Source organism: Puma concolor, chromosome D2 (assembly GCF_028749965.1).
Source record: "Puma concolor isolate L17-30 chromosome D2, mPumCon1.1.hap2, whole genome shotgun sequence".
Taxonomy (NCBI): Eukaryota; Metazoa; Chordata; class Mammalia; order Carnivora; family Felidae; genus Puma; species Puma concolor.
Window position 1 is genome coordinate 55,224,412 of NC_141677.1, and position 24,803 is coordinate 55,249,214.

A 24,803-nucleotide genomic window follows, 5' to 3' on the forward strand; every position below is an offset into this window, starting at 1 on the left:
CTTTCTCTCTCATTCTCTCTCTCTCTCTCTCTCTCACACACACACACACACACACACACGTTTGAAGTTTTTTAATCTTTACTTTTTCATTAGTAAATGTTTAATAAAAAAGTCAAATATGTTTTCATAATTATGAATTTACTACCCGCTGTAGCTTAGTTGTGAGATACTATTAAACCATTTGCAAAGGATGAATAGCCTTCCTTTCCTTGCCCAGCATGGAGGAGTTGGGGCAGGCCCGTCCCATTGAGGTGAGGGGATGGAAGCCATGCAGAGGTGCATCAGTGGTGTATTACAGGATGCAGGGTGGAGTAGGGGCCACGCGGGTGGTGGACAGAAGACAAGGGAGATCGGTTACTTTGAGCAAAGTGTTAAATTGATTAAGTAGATACATTTATGGCAAATACGTGGAAAAGATGCTTACAGGCCTAGAAATATGGAAGGCTAGAAAGAACCTTGAGGTATTGAAATGGAGATGTAGATTTCATTGTGACTTCTATTTTTAAATATATATACACAGATTAATGTAGGAGTAGTTATAGGTGTATGTGTGTGTGTGTGTGTGTGTGTGTGTGTGTGTGTGTGTGTGTGTGTTTGAGCTCTGTGTGCTTACAGACCTAGAAACAATGACATTCTGGTAGCATTGAGCACATAGATATTGGATTCTAAATACCATCCAAACGTTTTTTGAAGAAATGGGTGACCCCACAGCTGGCACAGAGAAAATTAAGATAAGTCTAAAACATCTTGTCATGCTGGAAGGCAAGGAAACGCTCAAATGATGATGGAGACATATCAGAAAGACCCAGGAGTTGCTTTGGGACAATCTGATGTTCATTATGATAATCATGGATTCCCATATAGTGAAAAAATTTGCATCCATGAGTCTATGTAGATTTAAATAAGCAAGTAAATAGATAGATAGATGATAGATAGATAGATAGATAGATAGATAGATAGATAGATAGATAAATGAGGGGAAAGGGTGAACTCATTCTTACCAAAGAATGCTACTAATCAATATAGAAGGAATGGTGGAAATATAAATCACCATTTGGCAGCTATCACAGAGGTAGGTGGTTTATGCAGGCTGTGGTCATCAATGGAAGGCAGGTGGACAGAGGGTTGCTAAGGAGCAGGATTCCAGTGCAGTCTTCAGTTTATTGCCCACAAAATACTACTCAAGAGGCAAATAGTGACTTTACAGAGGAGAAACCCGGCCACATGATCAGGATTCGTATGACCAGGTGGTGCAAAGTGTTGACATCCTGTGCCCTCTGATGTGAGGAGGCATCCAGCCAAGCCCAGCTTTGTTCTGGAGCGTTCCTGACAAAACAGCATAAACTAAGTCTGGTCATGAGGCAGTATCCCATGGGGCCAGACTGAGGGCTGTGCTACAGAATGAAAGCCCTGTAATCTTTGACGCTGCAGAGGACCTGAAAGAGGGAGATAACGGAGGAACGATTCTGGATTGGAAGACACTGAACAGACTTGAAAACAAAATGCAATGTGTGGTTCCTCAGATCAGCAGCATCAGCATCTAGGAACTTGTGGGAAATGCAGAAGAGCAACCTCACCACCACCACACCCCACACCCACACCCCAGACCTACTGAATCAGGACCTACATTTTAACAAAATCCCCAGTGATTCCTATGCACACTTAAGTTTGAGAATGGCCAGGGCCCTTGATCAGCAGTTCCTAGGCTTTATCAGAATCACTTAGGAAAACTTTTTAAAAGGACAGGTTCCTACCCCCCTACCCCATACATTGAATTAGGTGCTAAATGGTGAAGTCTGCAACTGGATATTTTTGAGGAACGCTCACAGGTGGTTCTGACACTGAGCCACATGAGGAACCACAGGGCTCTGAATGGTGGTGTCATATGTATAAGTGACTTAAACAGGGTTCATTCCTGATGGGCCTCAAAACACAGGTTGGAGAATCAAGCTAATAATCCAACAGGATGCCTCCAAGCACCAAGACATGGCCCCAAACTAATACTCCAATTCAAGGGTGGAATGTAAATAAATTTTGCTGCTTCACATTTCAGGAGTTTTCCAGAACATTTAAGTGGATTTGAAAAATACTTTTTAAAAGATTGTTTGTACAAACATCATACTCTTTCCAGTCCTTCTTTGGCATAGAGTTTAATCAGATTTAAATGGTGAGTGTTCTCTGTAAGGTTGTATGTTTCTTTTCTTCTAGGGCATGTAAAACAAGGCATCTGGGTTGTATCATTAAAATACCAAAACATGTCCACCATTTTCAGGAAATTTTTAGGAGTTTATATGCTATAGGTGTTGCATATGTTTGATAGAAGTCTGTAGTAGTCTATTCATTTAGAATTTTTAAAAAGTTTATGCATACCAATTTTTTTTTTTGTTTTTTTAGAAAAATATTTGGGTAAACCATTTAAGTTATTTTTTAACTGTGTTTTCCAGAACTTAGAAAATTAGGAGAAAATGGAAAGAAATCTTTTAGTGAGCCCTTTTTTTTTTAAAGTTTATTTATTTATTTTGAAAGAGAGAGAGTGCAAGAGGGGAAAAGGGCAGAGAGGGAAAAGCAGAGAGAGAATCCCAAACAGGCTCTGCGACACCAGTGCAGAGCCCGATACAGGGTTGGAACTCGTGAACCAGGAGATCATGACCTGAGCTGAAATCAAGAGTCGGACGCATAACCGACTAAGCCACCCAGGCATTCCTCTTTTAGTCAACCTTATGTGAAAATATCTTGTTCTCAGATATTCTTGGTTTTTATATTATGCACTGAATTCTCATCAGTTCATAGCAAATATGCCTTTACTGTCTTATTAGTATCTGTCAATTTATCTGTGGACATAAAAAGCATCTTCTTTGATTAATTTCTTCCTTGCCATAGGAAAGATATAAAAATACAGAATTTAAAGAGTGAGGCTAAGTATAACGTAAGGATATTCTGTGCATGAGTCTAAGACATGATGCTCCCCAGTCTGACAATGGAGCAGAGAGTCCAGGAAGGGACTGTAGAGTGGAACAGCAAGGGAAATGTAAGACATTAATAAAAAGTTGTATTTCTAAGTTCATAGAAATACCATATTAAATGTAGTGCCTCACAAAACCAAATACCCTATCTGGAAATCACTGGATATGTGCCCATTAATATTAATAAAACTGGCTAACCTTTCTACTGGGCTTATAGATGTACAAAGGACTTACCTCCTTTAATCCTGCAATTGTGTAAGGTAGGTGTTCTCATAGGCCTGCTTTAAACTGAAGGAACAGAGGAGAGACTAAATAATTGGTCCAGTACCACACAGTTAGGAAATGTTAGAGCCAAGACTTGAAAACAGCGCCTCTGACCTCAGACATAGGCTGCCCCCCACTGCATCTAGTAAAGAATATTTGTCCAGCCAGCATCCCAAAAACATGATCTTGTTTTGATTCGGTTTGGTTTGACTTTTTGGTATGAAATGTGTCACTGTTAAGACTTGAACAGTGTGTTGTTTTGTTTTTTTTCCACTTTTTAGTCTCTGTCATCTACATGCTAGGCACTTTCCACGTAAATATTTCTCTAAAGAGATTCCTTGAACCAGAAACTGAACACATCTTTACCCCTCTGTAGTGAATGCTCACCCACTCTCTACAGGAAAAGCAAGGCTGGTGTTTGGCCCCCACCCCCTCTTGCCACAGCTCCATGTAACCCTTAAATTTCCAGACCCCAAACAGGTCATTCACTTCTATAGAAACTGTCAACACACCCTCTAAAACTGTCAACACCCCCAAATTTCTTTAACTGACTCCCCTGATGACAAGGGGCAGGCTCTAACTTTAGCCCACTCAGGGAGATCCCAAGTCTTGCCAGCTGCATGGCCCCCGTCTCTAAAACAAATCCCCTCTTCTGCGGGTCTGATGCTCACATCAGCTTCTCCACGTCCAATGTTTTTAGTTTCTGCAGCTCCTGTCCTGGGGTTTGTGCCTTGAACTATGAACCAGGGTCCCCGGCCCATAATCCACTGCTGCCACTAAGCAACAGCACTCTCCCTTCCTGAAACACAGATTGCGGCAAGATTTTTCTGGAAAGGCTTTTCCTGCTGACCCCCTCTCCTCCAGGAAACAGAGGCTTCTTGCCTCTTCCTTTTGACGTCTGCTGCCATCCCCAATAAAGACAAATAAGCAACCACATCAGCTTTATTTGTTCTTCCTCCCCTGTTTTCCTTCTACTCTGAATCCCCATTTTCCTAGGCCCTTGCCCTTCTGGAGCTGGTCTGCAGGGCACAGCCAGAGTGGCCTCTCTGACTGAAGCTGGAGGGGGAGCCGTTCAGGCGGAGCATCCCTGAAATTCTGAGGGCAGTTGGCTGCCTACTGAGGGCTGTGGTATGGCAGGCCCTGTGCTGGCTGCTCTTGTTGTATTGCCCTGACTCTTCTCCCTTTTTTCCCTTGAGCTTTGCCCGGCGAGAACCCACCACTTCCAATCTCTCAGGCCACCTGAGTTAGTGTCTCTAGCAGTTTCTGCAGCTGCCAGTTCTTCTCTTCACCATCAACTTCTTCACTCAAGTGAGCCTGCTGCTGAGGCCCTACGGATGGAGGGAGGGTAGGACAGAAGGCGGCAGGGACGGGGGATGGCCTCCCATCAAATCCTCTTCTCAGAGATAACCGAAGCCCAGCAGGGCGTGACCATAGGGTGTCCTGAGGTCAGGAGACCTGAGGTCTAGCCCTGGCATTGCCACTGATTAGCTGGGCGACCCTGGACAAGTCACCTAACCTCTCTGCTTCTGGGGTTTCTTCCTCTAAAAAATACGGAAAGTATTTAAAATTAAATTTAAATGTAAAGTTTAAAATTTAAATTTAATTTAAAATTAAAATTAAAAAATACGGAAAGTAGCCTCTAACGTCTTTTGATTTATTCACTGTCACTTTATGTAGTAGAACCATATGTCCGGAAGCTGGTCTGCTCAGCTCTTTCCTCATGACAGCCTTGGTGATGCAGTAATAGTTGCCAGTGTGCCTCAGTCTCATTTTGGATTATAAAAACAATCTTCCTGTGTCTTGGTTTTAGACTTCTTCTGATGATATATTGATTCTGAATTTATGACACCAGTTATAAAATCACGTGTTGCCATTTCTGACTGTTTCTATCTCTCAAAGTCCACTCACACCACGCAGTTTCTACATGACAGGATGTGTTTTCAGGTTGGACAGATGCAAGGTGAGGTATCCAGAATAGTGAGAGGACATGAGCCCCTGTTCGCTTCAGGATAAAGGAGTTTGGAGAGACCCAGTGCCCACATTCCAGGGTCTTTCTAGATGTAAGTGTTCTTTTGGGGTGGGGGGAGGGGAATCACATGGTTAAAAACATTTGGGAAACTCTGAATATTAGCTCCTTCTTGTAGACTCGTCATGCACATTAGCATATGTAAAGCTCCAAGAAATCCTGCCAGTGAAGAAATCTTAATTTGTCTTAGCATTTTCCAAACTTATATAGCCCTAGATACTTTCTTCACAAAGTACTCTAACATCTGATAGAACATGTCCCCAGAACAGAGTTTGGGAAACATTTCCACAGAACATTACTGACCTATCTCCATCTGGGTCTTCAGAGGGGAAAGGGATAACTGCACCTGCTGGAACATTTATTGAGCACCTACTGTATGCAGAACACATGGGAACAATTCAAAATTGGCAGGTCAACTGTCTACCAGCCTGGATTTCAACATCTAAAGCTACAGAGGGACAGGCACACAAATAAGAATGCCCGTCAACAAACAAGACAAATGAAGTAACAAGTGCAGCCTGGGAGCACTTCCCGAGTAGAATTTCCCTGCACTTGGCTGTCAGTCTCAAGCTCCTTGCTTTGTTCCACCAGGGCAGTTGCCTCTCAGCCAGTTACCTGTTCTCAAAGCAGGACATCCATTGCTTATTTTTATAAATTAGGTGGTTGGCAAGCACACTGAGTAATTTTATCCTGTGCTGAACATCGTAGAATTTTTGCTGTACGCGTACAGCTCTGTTGGTTTTTATTCAGAATTGGGGTCTGTTCTTTCCTCAGAAAAGATGACATCCTTTTCACAAAGTAAGAAAGGTGCTGGAATGGTCAGTGTCACACCCTGTTGTTTAATCCCATTCTGAATCAAGTGTAATTGTAGTTCATGGACCTGATAATTCCCGGACAGAGGGCCCGAGGGCCTCAGGTCACCCTTCTAAAACCTATTTGTGATGCACCGTTATTTTTCTGAGCACTTCCCCTCGAACCAAACCATATCCATGTGTCCTCACTTCCTCACACAGGCCCTGCCCACGCCCTCTTTCCCCATTTCCTGTTTCCTATTCCCTTCATGCCAGCGGCCCTTAGACTTTCTGTTGATACATTTTTTTCTCAATTTTTGCCTTGCCCCTTTTCCACCTTTCTTCTGCCTCTCCTTTCTGGCCTCATCAAAGGACACAAAGGCTCATTCTTTTTGAAGGCTTAATCCTTAGAAGTTCCTCTCTGCAAGGGGCACCTGGGTGACTCAGTCTGTTAGGCGTCGACTTCGGTTCAGGTCATGATCAAATGGTTCATGGGTTCGAGCACCGCATCGAGCTCTGTGCTGACAGCTCAGAGCCTGGAGCCTGCTTCGGATTCTGTCTCTCCCTCTCTCTCTCTGCTCCTCCCCTACTTGTACTCTGTCTCTCTCTCTTTCTCAAAAATAAATGAACATTAAAAAAAAAAGTTCCTCTCTGTGAAACAGAGAAGGGAAGCCAGCACTGTAATGAAAAGGCCAACATTGTTTCTACAAAGACTGTATCTTGAAAAAGAAGTTGCTTATTATTTTTAATTATCAATATTAGTTAACATTTATTGAGTATGTATTCTGCTCCAAGCATGAGGGCCCTTTACATATATCGTCTATTTTATTAGTCACCACAACCCTTATGATACAGGACATTTATTATCCCCATTTTATGGATGAGCAGTTGAGTCTCAAGGAAGATCGGAACCTTGCTCAAAGTCATAGAAAGAGTAAAAAGAAGTGCCAAGAAATGAGCCTGCATTTCTCTGGCTCCCCATCCTGTGTTCTCCCTCCTCTCCCCCTGCCCTCCTGTAGAGCAAGGAAGTTGAAGAGACAGAATTCTGGTTTTCATCAGATTTATTCCCTAACAAGTCTCATTCACAGAAGCTCACCCCTCCACACATGCACTGCACAGACAGCAGATTGAATTACCTCCTTAATGATCTGTTATATCCACCAGTGTCCAGCTTGGCCAGGACGTAATTGATCTTGGTGAGATGCCAGTGTCCTTTTGTTTCTTCACACAGATTTGTCTTCAGGGGAACATATGCCAACACATGCAAACCATATTATTCCCTTCCATTCTCTCCTTCCTGCTTGATCATTAGTGTTGGTTTCATTATTAGTCTCCTGTTCCCTGCTCACCATCCTCACTACAATTGGCAAACATTTCTCATTGGACCCTACAAGGGAAAGCGTGATTTGCTGGGCTTGCTTTTAGTTTCCTATGAAAGGTATCCACTTACCTGGGGTCGTAAGTGATTCACAGCATGTCTCAGAACCTCTGGCCCTTGTTGGTGGCCCCGAGAGACAGCCTTCACTTTCCTCCTTTTTCGAATCACTGACTTCCCCATCCAGGGGACTTAAGTAATTGGCGCGGGGGGGGGGGGGGTAGGGGGACACCTTCCTGTCCATCACTCAAGGCGCCTCACAATGGGCCCAGCCAATTCTGGAGCATATGAGAAGGCCACCACTACCCTCATTCTCTGATGCCAAATTGTCTCAAGGAAAATGGGATCTTCCCGTCATGGGCCAAATTACCCATAAGCCTTCTATGTCATGGCTCCCTAGACATCCTTCCCCAGCACTGGCCTCTTGAACCTCTTGGGTAAAGAGCAAGCTGACAGGGTGGGGCTGTCAGCCTCACTTCCCCTACTGTAGTCCCCAGATACCCTGGACACCCAGGTGCTTGGACACTCTTCTGAGAAGGGCAGCATCAGCAGGGAGTGCCTTGTACCTGACTCAGAACACGAGGTTATTAAGCACCTCCCACTCAAGCTGGACTCTGTGCTGGGGAATAGATTAGTAAAACAATCAATACCTGCTTTCAAGAAGCTCAAATCTCAGTGGCAGGAGCCGGGGGAAAGTGGTCACATATCAGTGATAAAGCTAGGTTAGAGCAGAGAATGGATTAACCATGTGAGGGTTCAAGAAAGGCTTCCTGGAGGAGATGACGTCTGGGCTACTTGGCAACCAGTTGGATGTGGGGATGCAAGGTGAAGGAGGAGTCAAGGGCTGGGGTCAGGATGGGCTTATAGAGCCCTTGGGCCCTTCGGGTGGAAATGCCTAGTTAATTCTTGGATATACGGGACATATCCTGTATATTCAGAGATAGCAGCAGGGAGGTGGGTAAAACCAGGTAAGTGAAGGAAATAATCTTGGCAAAGAGTATAGCATAAGAAGAGATCCAAGAAGAGCCAAGGACAGAGCCCCAAGAAATACCAGCACTCATGAACTGACGTGTGCCAGCAGAGGACAGTATTATGAGCATGGGCTCTGGGACTGAGCTGCCCATGTCGGGATCCCACCTTCACAACTTACCAGTCGTATGACCCTGTTGTGAGTGACTACAACGCCTCCAACAGCTGTTCCATTTCATCTACAAAATGGGGTGATAATGACATATACCTCATGGGGTTGTTGTAGATTTAAATTAAGTAATACATGTTAAGCACTTAAAACAGTCTCTTTAAGTAGACTGTATAAGAGTGTTCTTAATAACATTATTCCTTCACTGATGTCAGAAAAGGGAAAAAGGAAAAAGACAGCCTATGACAGAGTCAGCCTCTCTCAGTGCCCACTGGCATTGCTCAGCTGAGATTCCCCAGCGAGGAAAGATAAAGGAGAACCCCAATGGGAGCCAGATCACAGCTGGGATGGGAAGGGATGGATCATGCTGGATGGTACAAATGCCACCATCTTCTGGGAGGGCAGGGATGGTGTCTCCCTTGCTCACTGCATGCTCCAGTGGCTAGAGGAGTGCCTAGTAGAGTGTGAGCTCCTTGAGGATAGAAGAGCCCTCAGTAAACATTTGCTCAATGAGTATGTATTTTCTGAAGGTCCTGCAACTCATCTGGCATGAAGAGGCTGCAGGGACCAGGGAAAGCATATGGACCACTCCAAAGGTGGCCACAGCTTGGGGAGAAAGCTTGGGGACATCTCCTGACTCGCTTGACCCTCTGTCTGGGACACCTAGATGTTTCTGTGAGTGAGCTGCAGGAGGGAATCTGCCAGGCCTTCTCCCTTCCAGACTCTTGAATTCATGAGGACCCTGTCCTATTCTGCGTGTCATAGAAAACTTGGAATTTTAGACAGGTGACAGAACAGGAGCATTTGTAGACAATCGGCATGTGCTTACACCATGGTCTCCACAACCTCTCAGAACACCAATGTTCTGTTTCTAAAGGGAATGTTCCTCGGCTGCTTAGGTCTTTGAGCTGAACTCACCATAGTTTTGTTAAGACATTTCTTTGCTCATAGATCAGGGTAGCTGTTGGAGCTCTCATACAGTTTAAAAAGCTATAATGAATCCACTCTTTGGTCTTGTGCTCATGAGAGAAAATGGGAAGTAGTAAAGCATAATAGTTTAAAAGCACAGGCTTTTGGGGCGCCTGGGTGGCTCAGTCGGTTAAGCGTCTGACTTCGGCTCAGGTCATGATCTCACAGGTTGTGGGTTCGAGCCCTGAGTCAGGCTATGTGCTGGCAGCTCGGAGCCTGGAGCCTGCTTCGGATTCTGTGTCTCCCTCTCTCTCCCCTTCCCCTGCTTGTGCGCTCTCTCTCTCTCTCTCTCTCAAAACTAAATAAACTTAAAAAAAATAAAAATATAAAAGCACAAGCTTTTGATTTGGCTCGTTCCTAGTGCACAGGTTGTGTAACCTTGGACAAGCTACCTCTGCCACTCTGAACTTCAGCTTCCTCATTTGTAAAATGGGAATGGCATTAGTCCCAGCCTGTGAGGCCAAGAGGATCAAAAGGGATAAGCAGTGTCCCTCTCACAAGTGCATGCCCAATACATGGCAGCTGTTGTTAAGTATTATTATTATTATTAAAATCATGTGAAGAGGAAACAAAATTCATAAATGGCCCTGCGATAGGATCAGGATAGTTTGGAGCTAACAACTCACTTATGTCAAGACTTGTTATGTGAACTCCTAGCCATGGGTTTTAATCCTATTATTGAAATGGAATGAAATAGCAAAGACCCTATTCTAGGACTATCAATAAATACTTTCACAAAAGGAGAGGACATGAATGAGATAAGTCTCACTCTTGAGTACCATTTAATAATTGGTTTCAGAATGAATGATCCATCCAGTGGAGTATGGTAGGAGATCGAGCAGAGGCTAACAGATCCCGCACAGCTGTTGGCCGTTCTCTACAGTCCATTTAACCAGCAATGGTATTTGCATACCTAAGTCTCCATGTTTCCTCTGGTTGCTTTTAAAACAGTAAACAGCCATAAAAAAGAATGAAATCTTGCCATTTGCGACAACATGGATGGACCTGAGGGCATCAAGCTAAGTAAAAGAAGTCAGACAGGGAAAGACAAATACCTATGATCTCACTTATATGTAGAATTAAAAAACAAAACAAAACAGTAACAACAACAACAAACCAAGCTCATACAGAGAACAGATTGGTATTTGTCGGAAGCGGGGGTTAGAGGGTGGGAAAAATGTGTGAGGGTCAAAAGGTACAAACTTCAAATTATAAACAATTAAGTCATGAGGATGTGATGTACAGCATGGTAATTATAGTTAATACCGTATTGCACATTTGAAAGTTGCTTAAGAGAGTAGTTTGTAAAAGTCCTTATTAGAAGAAAAAAATTTTTGTGTAACTAAGTATGGTGATGGGTGTTGACTAGACTTATTGTAGCCACCATTTCATAATATATGTAGGTGTTGAATCACTATGTTGTATGCCCGAAACTAATATAATGTTATGTGTCAACTATACCTGAATTTTAAAATAGTAATGCAGGGGTGCCTGGGTGGCTCAGTTGCTCGAGCATCCAACTTCAGCTCAGGTCATGATCTCACAGTTCATGGGTTTGGGCTCCATATCAGGGTCTGTGCTGACAGCTCAGAGCCTGGAGCCTGCTTCTTTTTTTTTTTTTTTTTTTTTTTTGTGGGGACAGAGAGAGACAGAGCATGAACGGGGGAGGGGCAGAGAGAGGGGGAGACACAGAATCGGAAACAGGCTCCAGGCTCCGAGCCATCAGCCCAGAGCCTGACGCGGGGCTCGAACTCACGGACCGCGAGATCGTGACCTGGCTGAAGTCGGACGCTTAACCGACTGCGCCACCCAGGCGCCCCCTGGAGCCTGCTTCTGAATCTGTGTTTCCCTATCTCTCTGTCCCTCCCCTGCTCACACTCTGTCTCTCAAAAATGAATAAACATAAAAAAAAAAAAGTAATGCAGTGTCACAAAGAGTGGAACAGCAAAACATTTTCAGAACTTTTAATAAATGTATTCTTTATACAAAAAGGCAGTTTAAATTAAGTATGTCACATTTGGAATTGAGCACTTGTCAGAGCTTCTAGAATTCACATCCTGGGAATATTTACATGTAACTTGTGACATGAACTGTTGGTTAAATGGAACCAAAATAAACAAAAAGTATTTAAAAAAAAAACAGTAAACAATTCTGGGGAATTTAGAATTTTGAATATTTAGGGAATTTTTAGTTGAAGAACTTGAGAATAAACATCTTTTGCAAACTGTGGGGACAACGTTCTGCAAACAATGGAAGGATGATTTCTGTCCTCCAGGAGTTGACAATTTAGAAAAGGTGGATATATAAACCACTAACTTAACTGCAAGGCAGAACATGCTATCTTACTTTCCTTATAGTTGTTCCAACTCCTCCTGCTCTGCCTAGCATAGTTCCTGGCAGATTCATGGGCATAGAGTAACTGTTTGTGGAAAGAATAAGCACCGTTACAGAGAAATGAATAAAGTACTTTGGGAGACCAGCAGGGACCAAGGAATGGTAAAAAGACTGGACTTCCAAAGATGGTAGCATACAGATGGGTAAACTTGGCCTTGTACTTACTCAATCATCTTATCTACTGTACTGCTCTTTAATTGCTTGCTTATGTTATTTTCCCCCATAAGGTCCCAACCTCCCCAAGAGTAGGTACCATATCTGTCTTGTTTACTAGTGTCCAACATGGTACATGGGATATAGTAGATCCTCAACATACTCAATAAGTTTTTGTTAAAACAAGGAGGGTCATCCGACATATTTATCAAGGCTTCCTCCCACCCCAGTCGCAAGTTAACAGCAACTCAACTCAAGCCTGCTTAAGCAAAGTTCGGGCATTTTTTGGTATATATATATGGGCTCTTCATAGGACTTCAAGTATGGCTGGTCAGGAATCTAAGGTCCTCAGGAATCCATCTTTATCTTTCTTTTGTGTTATCTTCATTCTTAGGCAGGTGCCCCTGATATCATGGCGAAAGGCATCTGACTCCTATCTTTACATGTTACAATTCCAGCAAAAAAAAAAAATTGTGTCTTTTTTCCTGATAGTTTCAGGGGAAGACTCAATCAAGGAGGGCTCTGGTTGGCCTGGCTTAGGTTATATACCCATCTTTGAACAAATCACTGAGTCCGGGCCTAAAGGCAGGGGAGGAGCAGCACCATGAATTCTGTATAGATGAAGACAAAGAAAGCTGATTCATCTAAGAGACATCAGACAGCCAGAGTTAACACACAAAACTCCCTATGTATTCACATCCCAAGGAAACTGGACAATAGCACAGAGATAGGAATAGCCAGAGAATAGGAAGTGATACAAAACATAGTAGGGTTGAAATGTCGGACAGATGAGCGGTGGCCAACAGTGGGAATTAATGTTGAAGATATTAATATAGATCAGATGGTGCTAGGCTTGAAGGCCAAAAAAAGAGGTTTAGAGTTTGTTCTATAGAGAGTTGTGATACAATGTGAGGGGAACAAGATGGAATATAATCCAAGGTATATTTAGGGCTTCTCTAGAAGCCACCTTTAGGGGCCTCTCTTTTCCCTTCTGTGTCCCTCCAAAACCACGAGTCACTGGTGGAAACATGCCAAGCAGGACATGGAGTTCAAGAGGCTCTCCTGCAGCCACTTCATGTCCAGAAGGACGCCTGGGCATATGTAACCTGCTGGCCTCTGCAGCCTCAACACAGAGATTCCCAGCATGAATATGTCACAGCCCCTGCTGTAAGGAGCTCCCAGCAGGGTAAGTTTGGTCTCGGACAAAGTACTGGAAATATACCTTCATATACACGTATACGAATATGTACACACACACACACATATATGAATACATCTAGGACTGGGTGTTTGGAATAGGAAAAAGGGGATATTTTATTCCTCATGAGGAGTCAAGGAAGCCTTCAGAGAAGAGGGAATATGTGTGTTAATCCTTTTGCTAGGAAAGGCCTGTGCTCAGGGCACAGACCCTTCTCAGGGCAAGGACAGATTCTTCCTGGTTCAGCCTTGGACTCCTTCCTTGCAGTTAGGAGAACCTAGAGATTCCTTTCTTCAGGACTTCTGTGTCCTGCTTCCTGGAATTCAGCTTCTCTACAGCTCAGGTAACAGCACTACCAATGGCATTCCTAGCAGTAAACACTTATTGAGCCTGGGACTACATACCCAGTGTCGCGTGACCTTTGGATACAATCTCCATTCTCACTCTCACAATCTTGTTATGAGGTAAATACTATCCTGTTTTACCGAAGAGGAAATCGAGGCTGATAGCTAGGCGACCTGCCTGAGGCCCAGGCATGAGGAGACAGTGGAATGGGAGCCAACACAGCTCACTCAGCCCAGCGCCATGCTCTCCACCTCTGGGCCCTCTGCCTGCCCCTGCCTGCTGGCAAGTGGGCGACACCCCGGCCTCAGGGAGGTTACAGAGATGGCCATCTGTGCAGTACTACAGAAATGATGCTTCAGCTGTGACTAAGGGCTACACCAGGGGTGCAGAAAGGGACACTGAACCCGTGACGTAGTTTTCACCCTAAGTATGAGAAAGAATCACCGGGGAGTTATCTTAAAAAGCAGCTTCCTGGGGTGCCTGGGTGGCTCAGTCGGTTGAGCATCTGACTTCGGCTCAGGTCATGATCTCACAGCTCATGAGTTCAAGCCCCACGTCGGGCTCTGTGCTGACAGCTCGGAGCCTGGAGCCCGCTTTGGATTCTGTGCCTCCCTCTCTCTCTGCCCCTAACCCACTCACATTCTGTCTGTCTCTCTCAAAAATAAACATTAAAAAAAAAAAAAAAAAAGCAGCTTCCTGGGCCCTGCTCTCAGAGACTCTGGGCAAGAACTTGAAATCTGCATTTCAACAAACACCCTACTACTACCACTAGAGGTTCCAAGGCCAGTGATGTTCATTTTGAAGAGTGCTACCTAGGCAGGGGTGTGTGTGTGTGTGTGTGTGTGTGTGTGTGTGTGTGTGTGTGTCTGACAATGTGTGTGTATGCCCACATGCCCACGGTTCAAGGGTTGTTTTAGGAAAGCTCTACGAAGGGCAGATGTCAATGTGCACTGCATATCGACAGAGCGGCTTTGTCTGGGTTTTCACTGTCTTCTTTAGATCTCACCATTCGAGCCCAGCCCCTGCAGTTAGGGGGACCAGATACCCACTACAAAGGATCATCTTTCTATGAACATTGCTCAGCTTATTAAAAAAAAAAAAAAAACTTTTTGGCACAAAGACATTTGTCTCTTTTTTCTGGACCTGGGAACAGCAATAGGAAGTGTTCAGGCCTTTTCCCAAATATAATCCCTGACCAATTGGAGGCTGAGAATCCTCTCTGCCAGCGGCCTCCTGGGACCCTGGGTGGCCTGCCTGTCGGTCAGAGGCACCAAGCACCCCCACACTGGAGATGTGGGAAAGATGCTCTTAGTCCTTGAGGACGTAAGGTCTAGTGGGGGAGACAGAACAGACCCATGTGAAAGAGTCAGACACACAAATACAATAAAAATAAAGCAGATGCAAATCCTTGCAGCAGTGAGAATCCCAGTGCAGATGTGAGCTTGGTCTCAGGGTCCACCATCAAGTCACAGGAAGAAGTTGAATGTGAGTTGCTAGGTGAGCATCAGAAAAGCCTTCCTGCTCTCTCTGTCCCAAAAATAAAAATAAACGTTGAAAAAAAAAAAAAAAAAAAGGGGGCGCCTGGGTGGCACAGTCGGTTAAGCATCCGACTTCAGCCAGGTCACGATCTCGCGGTCCGTGAGTTCGAGCCCCGCGTCAGGCTCTGGGCTGATGGCTCAGAGCCTGGAGCCTGTTTCCGATTCTGTGTCTCCCTCTCTCTCTGCCCCTCCCCCGTTCATGCTCTGTCTCTCTCTGTCCCAAAAATAAAAATAAACGTTGAAAAAAAAAAAAAAAAAAAAAGAAAAGCCTTCCTAGAAGAGGTCACATTTACTCCTTTGCCATGTCTCATGGAGCACTTACTGTGGGCACTGCTACTGGTGGGCATGGCAGACCCAGGGTCTGCTTTTGGGGGAACACAGTGCTGACTGTGCAGGGAGTCTGGGGTCAAGGAGACTGGGGGCCCCACATAGCCCAGCACATCACCCAGCCCAGATGGGAAATCAGAGCAGTCCTCTTCAAGGAAGTGGTGTTTTCATCAGATTCCTAAAGGCAGCCCTGCCCCTGACCTTAGGGGAGCCAAGATGAAGTACAAAGGACAAAGCAAAAAGAAGGCCCCAGCCTGTGGCCTTCCTACCTTCTCTTTCCATCCTGGCTTGTGTGCCTGGGTGTGGACACTTCAGACCTCCAGTTCAAACTCCATCCACACACCACACCCCCACAGGCCCTCCGCCAGCCTTTGGGCCTGGAGTTATGATCTCCCTACAGAAGGACTGATCCAGATACCAGGCTCTTGCAGGCCCAGAAGTGGGCTTGAGCTGTTTAGACAGGGGACTTGGGAGTCCTGAGTCTTCAGGGATGAATGATCTGGAAGTGAGTGCACAGCCACTGGGCAGACCCATTCCCTCCACCCCATCACAGGCCTTCTAAAGCATGGGACCCAGGGCAGGTCCTGAGGGCAGTTTTACCTAATCAAAGTCTGGGGGCCATGGAGACCCATCCCATAGAAGACCCCTGAAATGAGAAAAGGCCTTGGTCATCTCCCTAAAAGCAGGAGTGTGGAGAAAGGTCGAAGGTGAGGTTGCAGAACTGATGAGGGCCTGGTGGCCAAGGTAAGGATTTGGCTTCACAAAGGACACGGGCAGGACATGGTGGGGGCCAGGGAAAGGTAATTTATGAATGGAGCAAAAGCATTCCTTCCAGACTGAGGTTGTGTGATGCCAACAAGGTGTTTGATGTGAGGAGAGCAAGCTGTTGAGTTTGGCTAGGCCTGAGAGTACTGACAAAAGCAAAAGAGGCAGAAAAGAAGTGTCTGGAGAGGAGCAGTTGTGGAGTTTGTAGGCCTGTACTCAGGGTCAGGCCCTCAGGGTAATCACAGAGCCTCTGGGAGGGACTCTTACGGAATTAGGCGGGGGCCAGATTCTGTCTTTATTCTGTGCTAACCATTCAAATAGGGCAAAGTAATCTGCCACATTTAACACCTTTCTACTCTACACTTGAGTTTTAGTACTCTCTGTATGTGCAGTTTTTGTGTTTTTCTGTGTTATTCCAGTCCTGAAATTCTTTCTGGATTGGCAACACATCCCATTTTCCACTTAATAAATACAACCACCGTTTATGCCTTGGGCAACATTTTTCAGTCATTGCCAGATCCTTATGGGTTTTTTTGTGACATTCGTTTTTCATAATTAGTGATGAAAGTCACATCACTTAGTGCCTATAAAATTATAAATACATCAGTCTGCAATAAGACTTTTTTTTTGTCCCTGAAGTCTGTACGCAGATGGTGTGTGTGTGTGTGTGTGTGTGTGTGTGTGTGCGCGTGTGTGTGTACGTTTGTGTGTGTGTTTATGATAACAGTGCTTACATAATCTCAACAACCAGGCCCTGGGGACTCACACTTGGAGATGGAACGGCTGGTTTAAATTAGGTTTCCATGTGAAATACTGTATCGCTATTTTTTTCCTAACATTGTGGGAAAGTATATGGAAAATGATTTGACTGATAGGAAATAAATCTGGATGCATGATCAGGATTGAGGCACCAACCACGTGGTGGTCTGCGTCTGCTCTGTGAAGCTGGCCTCTCCAAGGGAAGATGGATTAACCCTTTCAGGCCACTAGACTAGTAAGTCACTGTGTGGGACCAGAATAGCCTGAAAGAGCAGTGACTCTCCAGAGCTGCTGATTGACAATCAGTTTCAGTAAAAAAGGAACTACAGCCACAAGAAGAATATAGCCAGAGGGCTCAAGACCTAATGCATCAGGTGTCTTTGGGAAACGCTTTTAACTTTTGGGGATTTATTTTCATTTGTAAGAAGATGAGTGTGAATTTCTAGCTCAAAGAGTCAATAATTATGACTCTAAGTGTTTGCTCACAGTTCCCCAGAGCAGGATAGGGCTCATTAAAGGCAAATCACATGAAAGGAAAAACTACACAGAACACCCATGACACTCAGTCAGTATTGACAAAACAGTTTCTTGCTCTGGAGAGTCAGGGTTTCACAAAGGTGACTTTTCACTGGGTAACCAGGTGATGAGGGCACAAGGCATAGAGACAGTGAGCAAGGAATCGCTTATAGCCGCAGGAGAAAGGATGGATCTGGGACTCGAGAAGGCTCCTGTGTGCTCAAAACAGCCCCGGGAGATCAGAACAAATGGCCATCTTAGGTTCTCCTCTTCCCAAGAGGCTCTGAATTCCTTGCCGGATGATCTGGACCCAGGCTTGTCCTAGGAGTCTGATTCCAGATCTGTTCTCCTGATGTTGCACGAAGTCCAGAGCAGGCTGAGAGCAGAGGTGCGTGCTCGGGGCCCACTGGGCTGGGGCAGGGCTGGGGCAGGGGCTCAGGGTGGCAGGTGGTCCCTCACATCCTGCATCACACTCCCGGCTGGTCCCACGGTGTGACCCTGTTTTACCGATGAAGGTCCCTGGTGCCACTGTTTTGCTTTTTGTTTCTGTGTAAGAAAGGGGAAGAGGTGTTCAGCATCTCTCTCTCCTGTTCTCCTTTTTTCGTTGCTTTAATTATTTTTTTGGTACTCTCCTTGGTATCTTCTCCTTTTAGTCTGACTCTGTGTTCAAATATGCAACTCTTAAGCAAGTGCTTAGGAAAACCTAAGCGGTGCCAAGTTTAAAGAAACTGTCATCCCTCATCAGATAAAAGAGTACCGCACTGGGAGTCCTAGTTTTGACATTAACAAGAACTGTGACCTCAGAAGATCACTTCTCCCATGAGCCATAGATTCTTCATCTGGAAAAATGGGTTTGGACCGCCCTCTGTGGTTGCTGCCAGCACTAAATGTCATTCGTTCCTACCATTTTATCAATGGGGCCGGTGGGGGTGGGAGGGAAGTGCAGTATGCCGTAGACCTTAAACTCTTTTTTTTGTTGTAGTTGTCGTGGGTCACCATGAGCGGGTGTTCTGGCCTCCCTCTCCCTCAGGCCAGGGAAATGAGGTGGTCCCAGGTGTCAGCACTGTTACTGAACCAGTGCAGCTAATGGGCCATGTGGGGTCAAGACCAAGGCTTTGGTTTGTTAGCAACTAAGTTTATCAATCCAGACATTAGCTAGGAGGGAGAAAGTAATTAAATGAACACAAGTATTCAAGCACCAACATATAGGTAGCAGCAAAATAATCTTAGAGATTAAGCAGAGGATTGAGGCTGCGTATCATGGGGGGGGGGGGCTTAGAAGTAGCTCATTATTAAATGTTATACTCTACTCTGTGTCGTAGAAAAAACTAATCACATTAGAATAACTTTCATCCCAGACCTCATGTATACACATCAGGCATTTAGTGAGTGGTTAATAGTGCCACCTCTGTGGCCCACACGCCTAAATTCAAATTCAGGCTTTACCACTTTGGGTTGAAGACTTGCACAAATCTCTTAGGCCCTCTGCCCTTCAGTTTCCTCATCTATAAAATGAGGATAATAATAATCCCTGACTCCAGACTGTTGTGAGAGGTGAGTTAACATATGTAAAATGCTTAGAATAATTCCCGGCACCCGGCACATAGTAAGTGCTTTGTAAGTATCTGTTCATTATTAGTTAGTCATTTGAGCAGCATAATAGATAGGGGTTTATTAAAGATAGTTTAAATATATAATTTTTTTGCATTTTTCATTTGATAGCATGCATTTTAGTACTTGATAAATATTCTTTTATTTATGGACTAAGTGCATTGATTGCATTTAATCTTGCTGCCCATCAGTCAAATGTATTTATGTGTATTTTAATCGATATTATCCTTGGGCTTTATTTTCTTATAGTCTCATGGAATTTTATGGATCGAGAGGGAGTTCATGAATTACCTTTCAGCCTCCTTACTTTAAAGATGAAGAATATGGAGAAGTGAAGTGACTTTCCCAGAATCCCATAGCAAAGCAGTGATGGAGACCCAGAGCTTCACCTCCGATCTCTCAGCTGGGTCTTTCATTTCCAAGTACTAAACTGATTTTTAAAAAAAAGAAAAAGAGTGGGGTACCAAGGTGTCTCAGTCTGTTGAGCTACTGACTTTGGCTCAGGTCATGATTTTGCGGTTTGTGAGTTCGAGCCCCACATCAGGCTCTGCGCTAACATCTCAAGCCTGCTCCAAATTCTGTGTCTCCTTCTCTCTCTGCCCCTCCCTTGCTCACACACACACTCTCTCTCTCAAAAATAAACATTAAAAATTAAAAGAAAAAAGAAAGAAAGAAAAGAAAAAGAGTTTTCCTGTGGAAAAAAAATATTCCTTGAGTTTTCAGGACATAGGTTCAGTGGATCCCCTCTCTGCATTTTCTAGGTGAGCTCCTGGGTAACGTGGCTGATCCTCACGGCGGGCTCCATGGAGGAGAAGCGAGAAGTCTTCTCCTATTTAGTGCACGTGGCCAAATGCTGCTGGAACATGGGCAACTACAATGCTGTCATGGAGTTCTTGGCCGGCCTCAGGTATGGGAGTGGGGAATACAGTTATCTGGGTACGAGGTGAATGGCACTGAATTAATTGCCCTGGAAACCACATTTACCCAAACCAGGCACTTAGTAGTGATTATTTGCAGGAAATACATTATCCTTTGCTAACACCACAAACCTTGCCCCTCAAAGATGTAGCAGAATTCAGCCCCTATGGCCAGTCATGCTCCTAATTAACTGTCTGCTCTGATCTGTTGGCCAAGCTGGGTAAAATTTCCTGCTTGCATAACTCCATCCGCCCCATCACTGACCGCTGCTTACCCTCTGTGTCCTATAAACCCCACTGTTATCTATCTCTTTGCAGCTCTGCCTTATGAATTGCCTCAGCACTGTAGAATCCCAGCCACTGCCTGGGAGTGGCTAACACTGATAATAAGCATTCAATAAAAGTAGTTCTTATTTTTATTGAACACTTACTATGTATCAGGCACTGGGCTGTACATTTCCTATGCATTAAATATTTTAATTCTCATAACAGTTTCTTGGTAGATACTAAAATTCCTACATCTTGCAAAAGAAGGAACTAAAGTTAGAAGTTAAGTCATTCATCCCAGGCCATCTGGAACGGCTGGGATGTGAATGCAGGCAGCCTTGATTTGAGAGTCCTTGCCCTTCACCTCCGATATCTTGCTCTTATGCCTTCTCCACTAAGCTAATAATAAGATCACCATTTTATCACTAAAGTCTTCTATCTTTTTTCCTTTCAAGCCTCAGTTACCCGGCATAAAGTAACTGCCCCTCACTCTTAATGGAGGCAATGTGGTGTGAGGAAGAGCATGAGTTGTTGGGTCAGAACAATGGGATCAAATCCTGGCTCCCCCGTGGAATAGCTGTGTGGTCTGGGCAAGGTGCTCGACCTCCTTGAGCCCCAGTTTCTTTATCTGTAAAATGGGGATGATAATAATAAAAAGCACCTACTTCCTCACCCAGGATTTAGTGAGATAGTACGAAGTGTTTAGCATGCATGTTTGGCATGCAGTGAGGCCCCATAAAGCGAACCTGTTGTTCTCAGTGTCTGAGATTCGCCTTCCCAGTGAGGGTTCTCACTATAAATAGATCTTGCTCCCTAACGTTACCGGGATTTTTCTTTGATTCTCCAGATCCCTGCAAAGGGATTCGTGGTTGGGGGAAAAAGGAAATTTCTCAGAGTTGGAATTTTTTTTGTCCTTTTGAGCTTTCTTAACTAAGAATAACTCAAATGACCGTGTCATTGGCATTCAAAATGATACATACAGATGTATCAGGCATGGCTCAAAAGAAGGAAAAAATAGAAAAAATACTGGGAGAACAGGAGGTGATTTGGATGATTGGATTCTCTTTGTGATAAGTTTTCTACAAAGAACCTCTGGTATTTTTCTTTAAAGAAAAGATTACATTATGATAACATAGTTCTATTTTAATGACACTTCTCCTCTGTGTTTGGCAAGTTGGTGCCAGCTATTGGCTGGGGACCTCACTTCCTCTCTTCTGGACATCACTGTCCTCAAAGCATGGCAGCTGGCTTGCTCCGAAGTGAATGACAAGAAAACAAGGCAGAAGCTGCAGTGCCTTTTATGACCCAGCCTCAGAAGTCACACGCTGTCACTTTACTACATTATACTGGTCACATAAGACTAGCACTGGTTGATTGTGCGTGGGGTCTGTGCTACACATGGAGGTGTGGATCATTGGAAGAAACAATTAGAAGTAAAAAGATTTACATATAACAATATTTACTCAATCATGGTGTCAATTTAAAATAACCCAGGGGCGCCTGGGTGGCTTAGTTGGTTAAGCATCTGACTCTTGATTTTCAGCTCAGGTCATGATATCACAGTTCATGAGTTCAAGCCCCACATTGGGCCCTGTGCTGACAGTAGGGAGTGAGCCTGCTTGGGATTCTTTCTCTCCCTGTCTCTGTCCCTCTGCTCCTCCCCCACTCATGAACAATAAATAAATAAATAAATAAATAAATAAATAAATAAATAAATAAATAAATAAATGGATGAATGAATTTTAAAAAATAAAAATGAAAAATACAATAACCCAAATGAGTATCAGTGGGGAAATGAATGAAATTACATGATGTATTCTTACAATGGAATATTATTTAACCACCAAAAATGTTTTTGAAAAATGTTTGATATCATTGGAAAACACATAATATATAATGCATAAAAATATCTGGGAACAAGGCTGTCTTTACTTAATAGCCTCAGCAATATTTACACAACAACATTTATAAAACATTCAGAACATACATCTACAAGTAGAATAAATACTGGAAGGAAATATACCTAATGTTGCCTGTAGATGTAGAACTATGGGTGGGTTTTCTATATTTTTGGTATTTTCCAGATTTTATACAACAAGCATCTAGTACCTTTATAAACAGAAAAAGAAAGTTTTAAAACCAGTGTCAGTTCTCCATCTAACAAAAAACCATTGATCTTGCTGAGGTTTGTCTTGTGCCCCCAAATGTACTGTGACTACGGTCACTCACAGAAACAAGGGCGATTAAATAATGAGAACTGTGTCTCACTCATTTATTCACTTAGTTTATTCACACTTCCATTTCATGCCCCAAAAGGGATTCTTACCACCTTATAAGAAACCAGGTATAGGGCAGGCTGGACTCAGTGGGGTGAAATCAGGAAACAATTTTAGTTTCCTGACCTCACTGTCGTTCAAACCTGCCTGACTGACTTTCCCTGCCCCCTGCTCTGGGTCATACCTTGGGAGGTCCTATAGCTTTCCTGGTCACTGATGGGGTCAATAACTTGTCTCATTCTCCTTTGCTCATGAGCATGAATAAATCTCAGAAACACACAGCTGTGCAAGGAAAGCAGGATGCCTGAGTACCTAATGTGTGACACCATTTATATAAAGTTTAAAAGCACTCACACATCCCTACAAACTGCTGGGTGATCTATACCTATGTTGGGGAAGCATACACAATTGTAAGGGAACAAGAACACTGGTCCCCTTTGTGGTCCCTTTTGGTGAGGGAAAGAGGAGTATGTGTTCCTGGAGGAGCCCACTGAGGTGTCAACCACATTATTAATGTTTTGTTTTTAATGTTTATTTTTGAGAGAGAGAGAGAGTGAGCAGGGGAGGGGCAGAGAGAGAGGGAGACACCGAATCCAAAGCAGGCTCTGTGCTTAAAGCAGAGTGCCCGATGTCAGGTTAGGACTCATGAACTGTGAGATCATGACCTGAGCTGAGCCCAATGTTTTATTTTTTAAATGGAGAGGTTGGTGCATGGGGTTTGTCATGTTGTACTTCTCTATGTCCTTTGAATGTCTTCTCTTGGACATAGTGATTTTTTAATCCAGTCTGATATAAATCAAAATTTCAACCTCACCTTTGGTTTAAAGCGTCACCTTTTCCCCACATTTCGCAGCCCAACAAATCTCAGAAACCTGCAGTGGAGCAGGAGAACGGGGTTTATCTTTTCTCACTCCAGCTCGGGGTCCTTGCAGAAAAAGTGGACAGGAGAAGAAAGAGGAAGGGAGATGGGGTAAAGGAAGCAAAGGTCTCCCTTGATGGGGGCAGTTATAATCTGGCCTAGGTGCTCCCAAAGACAGGTGTGCTTTTAGGGTTCCTCCCCAGTCACTCCTCCTACATTCCCCCACCTGCTGCCCTGTAGGTACCTCTCACTGCACCGTTAGCCAGCGAGGAGCAAGGCGCACTCAGTCCCCAGGATCCAGCTCTGGAAACCCTGTCCTCGCAGACTCTTTCTGCTGGGATTCCTCCTTGGGCAGCCACGTGGACACGTGGAACTGCCCCTCACGGTGGCCCTTACAGACTCACAGGAAACACACAGTGTTTTGCCCTCCCAGATTCTGCAAATGCAGGACAGGCCCACGGGAACCTTTGGGCAGCCCTACGCAGCCTGTCATCTTTAGACTTTTCCAGGCAGGAGTCACACACCAGGCTAAGTGATCAACAAACTCAGGACAAAGGTCAGCCTCTCCATGGAGTTCACTTGAAGCCCCTGCCCTGGGATGGTCCTCCTCCTTCTCACATATAGAGGGCTCTGACAACTCTATCCAAAGAAATATTCCCTACCTGGCTGCTCAGAGCCAATTCTGCATGGCATGATGGAAGGTTATATACCACAGAGGGCAAAGCTGTTGGGGTACCCTTGTGATGAGCTGGTGCCTCTCTTTAGGAAGTGGGGTACAATGTCACCTGTTGTTGTCAGCAGCAAGTTCATCATAGGAAAAGTCCCATCTAACATCCTGTTATGCAAATAGTATTTTAAGATCATGTCCCTTAGGATAACCCATGGCTTAACGTCAAAGCTGGATTTAGTAAAAGCAGTTCTATAAAAGAGACCAAAACAGATTTCATGTATTTTACTGAGAAACTGGCCTAATCCAAGGATAACATTTTAAATATCAAGAGGAGTGGACGCACCATATTTTCTGCAGATAGTCCTCCATAAATATCTGTACAAACCATATGACCCACTAGGTTTCCCTTTCGGCTATAGCTGCCAGAAAAATTCAAACCTAGTTTTATGCCCACCTTCCAAAATTAACTCCTTCCACAAATAACATGTGTTATTTGTATCTGTCCTATTTAATTTTGTGTTTCAATTTTTAATTAAAAGTAATACCTCATTTGGGGAAGTAGGTGGAGATAGGAGTCCTAAATAAATATCGAAACAGTGAAAACTGAGGCAAAAAGAATAAATTTGCATGGAGCTTGGGCTATATACTACAAACGATATTATTTCTCCTTCAGTCTCAAAAA

At 44.2% G+C, this 24,803-nt stretch overlaps 1 protein-coding gene across 9 annotated transcripts in view; it reads left to right on the plus strand.

Annotated features, from left to right (window-relative positions):
- The window catches only part of PLCE1 (phospholipase C epsilon 1), a 323,759-nt gene that overhangs the window by 202,974 nt on the left and 95,982 nt on the right, over positions 1–24,803 (plus strand). For all 9 annotated transcript variants that reach the window (XR_015241745.1, XM_086680410.1, XM_086680402.1 and 6 more), the window contains one exon: positions 19,894–20,039. Coding sequence is in view for 8 of the 9 variants with exons in the window: in XM_086680410.1 (XP_086536536.1) it covers positions 19,894–20,039 (146 nt within the window). In the remaining variant the exon portion in view is untranslated. The remainder of the gene's footprint in view (positions 1–19,893; positions 20,040–24,803) is intronic.